This window comes from Sparus aurata, chromosome 19 (genome assembly GCF_900880675.1).
Source record: "Sparus aurata chromosome 19, fSpaAur1.1, whole genome shotgun sequence".
In the NCBI taxonomy this organism is placed as follows: Eukaryota; Metazoa; Chordata; class Actinopteri; order Spariformes; family Sparidae; genus Sparus; species Sparus aurata.
This window is the reverse complement of record NC_044205.1, coordinates 28,746,958-28,753,543: the sequence shown is the minus strand read 5'-3', so window position 1 is coordinate 28,753,543 and position 6,586 is coordinate 28,746,958. Positions and strand designations below refer to the sequence as shown.

The 6,586-nt window shown below is 46.3% G+C and overlaps 1 protein-coding gene across 1 annotated transcript; it reads right to left on the bottom strand.

The window, feature by feature from the left end:
* Positions 1 to 2,436: 2,436 nt before the first annotated feature.
* On the bottom strand, positions 2,437 to 5,425 carry LOC115569834 (NLR family CARD domain-containing protein 3-like). The gene is made up of 3 exons (XM_030397999.1): positions 4,774 to 5,425; positions 2,591 to 2,764; positions 2,437 to 2,449 (listed from the first exon to the last, which is right to left on the bottom strand). Exons 1-3 carry the CDS (start codon positions 5,385 to 5,387, stop codon positions 2,437 to 2,439), a joined length of 801 nt encoding a protein of 266 aa, XP_030253859.1. The 5' UTR covers positions 5,388 to 5,425.
* Positions 5,426 to 6,586: the final 1,161 nt, after the last annotated feature.

Below are 6,586 nucleotides of genomic sequence, written 5' to 3'. Positions count from 1 at the left end.
CTGTCAGACCGACACGCCCTCGCTCCGCGCCTCCGGATTAGCCGTTCACACTGGGACGGCTCACCAATAATGCGGCCCTGATACTACCGCCACATACCGCCGGTGGGACCCGCTGTCAGCGGGACGGAGAGGGTCGGCTGTGGTGCGGCCACATCATGCCGGTGGGACCCGCCGTTAGCGGGACGGAGGGCCGGCTGCGGCGCGGCCACATCATGCCGGTGGGACCCGCCGTCAGCGGGACGGAGGGCCGGCTGCGGCGCGGCGGCCACATCATGCCGGTGGGACCCGCCGTCAGCGGGACGGAGGGCATGCTGCGGCGCGGCGGCCACATCATGCCGGTGGGACCCGCCGTCAGCAGGACGGAGAGTGTCAGCGGCGGTCAGCAGCGGTCACATCTCCTCGTTGGCGGAGACCGGGGACGGAGTTGACCAGCGTCAATGGACTCCCCCCTTTCCTTACGTTTCATCCGAAGGAAACTTAAATAAGCTAACAGCGCAGTCACCCTGCACACTGTGGCATCCAGGAAAGATGCAGAGCGATGTGGAGGAGACATGGCTGGTTAGCTGACTGGTTAGCTAGCTGCAAACTATTGTAAGCAATGCAATCCAAAACTGGAGAGTGAGTGGGAGAACCGCTGAAGCCGATGCGCTGAACGTATTTATACCACTTCCGCAGCAGGGCGGGGTTTATGCAAATCATATGGCCGCGTTACCTAACGCGGCCATGATTTGCATGATTTCTGACCCGCCCATTAAATCCTGAACACAGAAATGTTGAAAAACTGTTTGTGAGCCTAGCTCCAAAATTAAATTCTACATGGCCGAATGGCTTTTACATGTTTTAAGTAAACACATTTATGACCCATTTAATGTGTTTAGAAGAAAATGGCTGATTTTGGTTTACACGGACTTTAAACGATTGTCCCAAATTGCTGCCTGGTCTGTTAAGTGATTGAAACAAATAAACGGCCCGGCTGTTATTTGGTATTTTACGGTGTTTTCAAGTCTCCCATACACGGTCAGTCAGGAAGCTGTACAGACCTGGCAGACCCAAACGCATTGTGAGGGCCTGCTGGGAACGTCTTTAACTCCCACCTCCGGGAGAGCTTTGACCAAATCTCGAGGGAAGTCAATTTTGAACCTTAGCTCTCTCCACAGTGCCTCTGTGGTACGAGCACAGCAGCTCGGGGGCGAGCTTTTTATGAACGCGCGCTTCCTTCGCCCATCGGGCCATTTCGGATGGGGGCGGAACCAGAGGAAACACATCTCGACGAGTAAGCAGAGCTCGATACAACACCGGCGTTGGGTCTGCTGCTGGGTCTGTGTCTTCACTGGCCTGGCTGACTGTAGCCGCACTGACCTTCAGCCCTCCACCACTAAAAGCTCTGTTAATATGGCGCATATGGCTGCATCCTGTATGAACCGTTTTTTCTTTTTTGCCCTTAGTTTTTCTGCTCCACCCATCTCTTTCTCCGGCTTCTTTCTTTTTAGCATGTTTGCTAATTTTAATTTATCCCGCTCCACTTTCTTTTTTTTTAACAGGAAAATAACAGTTTAATGACTGACTGAGCGGCTGAGCCAATCACATTTTAATAGAAACAAGGATCAGCTCATGTTGGGAGGGGCCACTCGTATCCCCCTTTAATATGCAAAATATTAGATTGACCCAGTCTAACGTTCCACTCTGTGCCACCTGCGGCCGTTTTATGGGGTAAAAAAACGTTACGACCACCGACCGGTTCGGCCTGGAAAAGACTGGCCATTCGGGAATACTCCTAACCCTCCCTATGGCCAGCCCGCCCTGGTTCCCATCATATCATTGGCAGACGGCACTTCTACTTTCAGCCCCGAATACAATATTTCAGTAAATGCATCACTTTACAAACACCTGTTCCAGCACTCACTCTCTGCTCACACATTCATACTTTCCTCATCATCAACTCCATCAACATCAGCTGACTGACTCTGAGCTTCATCCTAAATCATCTTCTAAACTTTACTCAGTAAAGTAAGATGCTCCATCTCTTAATCCTACCTTACTGTACAGATAGTGTATAATTTATGCTCCTGTTCACAAAGTGACATCCTGTCTGAATGGAGGCATCATTAATTGTTGGTGACAGATCAGATATGATGCTTCAAACAGCTCTATTAGGAAATAAGCTTTGCTGTCGCTGTGTGCTCCTGTAAGTGTAAGAGTGTGTTTGTATCCTCCGTGTGTGTGTGTGTGTGTGTGTGACAGAGACTGGCTTTATGTATAAACGTAGAAGTCACACTGTGTCCTGAAGGTTATGTATAAAAAGATATTTTCTTTTAACTTTTCATACGTAGATGTGTCCCAAGAATTTAGATATTGATTTCATTCTGCAGATAACAGATAAATCCTTCAGTTTCTGTACTAACACCAACCCAGTTAGAGTTCAGACTGAATTCTGAATCAAATGGTCAGACTGACAAACATTAAAAAGAGCTGCGTGATTTGTGCTCAGATAAACACAGAAAACAAGAGAACTGAAGGAAATTCAAAACCTCTGTGAGAGATTTAAATCAGGTAGATATACAGTGTATAAGAGAAAAAGACATGAACTGACTCCAGAACCTCCAGTTTACAGTTTGGACTCTTGAGTCCAGAACACAGCAGCTTCACTCCTGAATCCTGCAGCTTGTTCTGACTCAGGTCCAGCTCTCTCAGATGGGAGGGGTTGGACCTCAGAGCTGAGGCCACGACTTCACAGTGAATCTCTGAGAGTCCACAACCAACAAATCTGTGATGACAGAGAAAAACTATAAAAATACTCATCATAAAAATAGACGCTGCATGTTTAATCTCAAAGCAAATGAACATGAGTGGCTGTGATCAGCTGGTCAGTTGTTGAGTCTGAGCTGGTCAGTCACTGATCAGCAGGTCTGTGGTTTAAAACTGAGCACCTCCTGTCCACATGTCAAACCCAAACCCAAACCAGCAACATGATGAACAGAAATCTGAGGCTTTAGACAAAAGTGTCCATCAAACAGCTGTAATGTAAAGTGTCATATTCTAATAACCAAGATGCTGTGATTTGTTTGTTTAACTCTATTTTAACATGATGTTGATTAACTGTAAAATCACTAATGTTTATATCTCAGTTATGTGCTCGCATGTGTTTAACACAACTTTGATGTCACTCTGCTTTTCATCTACCAGTAAATTCATTTAATGATTTATTTTCAGTGTTAAATAAATACAATAACTATAATAAGGGCTGTGCTAAAATGTCAACATGGCAATATTTTCAATCTTTAACGGCAATTTACTTCATTAATTTCCAGCTGCAACAATCTGTATTCTGAAAATAATGATTCTTGTTTTAAACGGGCTGTGAAAGCCGACAACCTCCTGTAGGTGTCGCAGGACGCTGTTCATACAGTGACACAAGAAATTAATACAAGCACTTTATTTTATGAAGATGTTTACTGTGTGTTTAGGGACACAGTCAGAATACTTGTACAATTCACGAAGACATCTACATAAGTTCAGTGATTCAAAAGAACTTAATGCACTTTAGTTTCATGTTTTTGCTCTGAATCGCGTCACATAATCACCGACATTAATTTTCAGGCAGAAATATGATCAGAGTCAGTAGGACAGACAGGATGACAAAAGCTTTTCCACGTATAACTGCAGCATTTCTTTCCTCATATATGTTGCCCTGATCCAAACCCGGCTCACCTCTGTGGTTCTGATTCTACCTCCGGAGGCGGATCAGAGCTGCAGTGACTTGGCACGTACACTCTTCAGCTGGATCTGATCTGAAGTTATCAAAAGATTTTTGCTCGGTCAAAAATGCACAAATTTTTCATGGACAAATTTCTGTAGCTAGCTATAAAAATGTGAACTGTTTGATATCTCAGTCAAACTAAATGCTGTGAACACCAAATTTGAAATCCTTGGTTGCCATGACACTGGGAAGGGATGAGCCCAATTTGGCGAATTTTGGCCACTAGGGGGTGCTAAAAATATGGGAAGTTTATTTCTCTTGAACGGCTACACCGATTTTTACGAAATTTGGTCGGTATGATGTAGGGCCAGTCCTGAGACCATATCTTGAAGGTGGTCATGACTGGTCAATGTGGGCGTGGCTTATTACAACAAATCCAAATCGGCACACATTCAGCCTTTTGCACTTCCGGTGCACTTCCCATTACAGCGAATACCATGGCTCAGACGTTGGCCTGTGTCCTCACTTTTGCCCCGAGCCCGTCATCCTTTGGTGCCAACTTCCGTGGGCTCTGTGGTGCGTGGGGTCCGAGTCGCGTGCTTGGCCCCCGTTCATAACTGCTCACAGTTCTAGTTATAATTGTATCAGTGACAGTTTGTGTTAAGTGGAGTTCAGGTGTGTAACAGCTTGACTTCTTCTCTGAGCTCGGTGATAAAATCCTCCACTGAACTGAACCGTTAAAGACGCATTAAAAAAAGAAACAGTGCACAAAATGTGGATTAAAATCTCGACTGTGGAGACATTTCTGAAGCCTCCATCACCCAAAGAAAGACAGTGAGAAGATGACAGAAGTTACTAGTGTTCACTAGTTTCATAGATAGAAACACAACAATGATTTTTGTAGACATTTCTAAATGAACACATGTTTAATTGTTCAATAAAGAAACCGGTAAAATACTAAGTTAAGGAAAACTTTTCCAATGTGGAGGTTTTATATGGTACATGTGTCTTGAGGGAGGATCTCTACTCTAACACTGATGTTGTTTTACAGTCTTGATAATCACATCTGGACTTACCGAGCCTTCCTGCAGTTCCTCACAGCTGGAATCAGTCTCAGTCGTCCCTCCTCTGATGTTTTGTACTTCTCTGTGTCCAACTCATCCAGAACCTCCTCTGACATCTGCAGCATGTAGGCCAGAGCTGAGCAGTGGATCACAGAGAGTTTCTTCTTTGAACTGTTCTCCGACTTCAGGAACTCTTGGATCTCCTGATGAACTGAGTGGTCGTTCATCTCCATCAGACAGTGGAAGATGTTGATGCTTCTGTCAGGAGAGACATCATCTCTGTTCATCTTCTTCAGGTTGTTGATGGCTCTCTGGATGAGTTCTGGACTGTTGTCTGTCTGACTCAGCAGACCTCCTAAGAGTTTCTGGTTGGACTCCAGAGAGAGGCCATGAAGGAAGCGAACAAACAGGTCCAGGTGGCCATTTTTACTTTCAAGAGATTTTTCCATGGCGCTACTCAGGAAGTAATCCAGGGATGGGTAACGGGTCTCATGGCCACCAGTACCTCTACCAAACAACTTTGATATCTTCTGCAAAACAGATTTTGGTTTTGGGTCCCTGGGTGTGAAGTCTTTTACAAAAGCCTCCAGGACCTTTGTGTTCCTGTTGGTGTAACAGTGGAACATGTAGACTGCAGCCAGAAACTCCTGAACGCTCAGATGAACAAAGCAGTAGACTGTTTTCTGGAAGATCACACTCTCTCTTCTAAAGATCTCTGTACAAACTCCTGAGTACACCGAGGCCTCTGTGACATTAAGACCACAGCGCTCCAGGTCTTCTTGGTAGAACATGATGTTTCCTGTCTCCAGATGTTCAAACGCCAGCCTCCCCAGCTTCAGAAGAACTTCCCTGTCAGCCTCCGTCAGCTCCTGTGGACTCGTCTCACGTCCCTCATGGTACTTCTGCTTCTTCCTCTTTGTCTGAACCAGCAGGAAGTGTGAGTACATGTCAGTCAGGGTCTTGGGCAGCTCTCCTCTCTGGTCTGTAGTCAACATGTGGTCCAGAACTGTAGCAGTGATCCAGCAGAAGACTGGGATCAGACACATGATGTGGAGGCTCCTGGAGGTCTTGATGTGTGAGATGATTCTGCTGGACAGATCTTCATCACTGAACCTCCTCCTGAAGTACTCCTCCTTCTGGACGTCAGTGAAGCCTCGTACTTCTGTTACCCTGTCCACACATGAAGGAGGGATCTGATTGGCTGCTGCAGGTCTGGAAGTTATCCAGACGAGAGCCGAGGGAAGCAGCTTCCCCTGGATGAGGTTTGTCAGCAGCACGCTGACTGATGACTTCTGTGTGACATCAGACACGACCTCATGGTTGTTGAAATCCAGTGAAAGTCTGCTTTCATCCAGGCCGTCAAAGATGAAGAGAAGTTACAGACAGCGAGCTTCTCTGCTGTCACCTTCTGTAATGCTGGATGGAAAACATGGAGCAGCCTGAGAAGACTGTACTGCTCATCTCTGATCAGGTTCAGCTCCCTGAACGACAGCAGAACCAGCAGACTGACATCTTGGTTTTCGGAGCCCCTCTGCCCAGTCCAGAGTGAACTTCTGCACCGAGAAGGTTTTTCCAACTCCAGCGACGCCGTTGGTCAGAACCACTCTGATGCGTCTCTGTTGGTCAGGTGAGGCTTTAAAGATGTCGAAGCACCTGATTGGAGTGTCATGGAGGGTCTCCATCTTGGAAGCTGTCTCTAGCTGTCTCACCTCATGTTGGGTATTAACCCTCTTCACTCTGTCCCTCTGTGATGTAGAGCTCAGTGTAGATCTGTTGAGGAGGGTTCCACTTCCTGTTTCACATCACTTCCTGTTTCAGTTCCTCA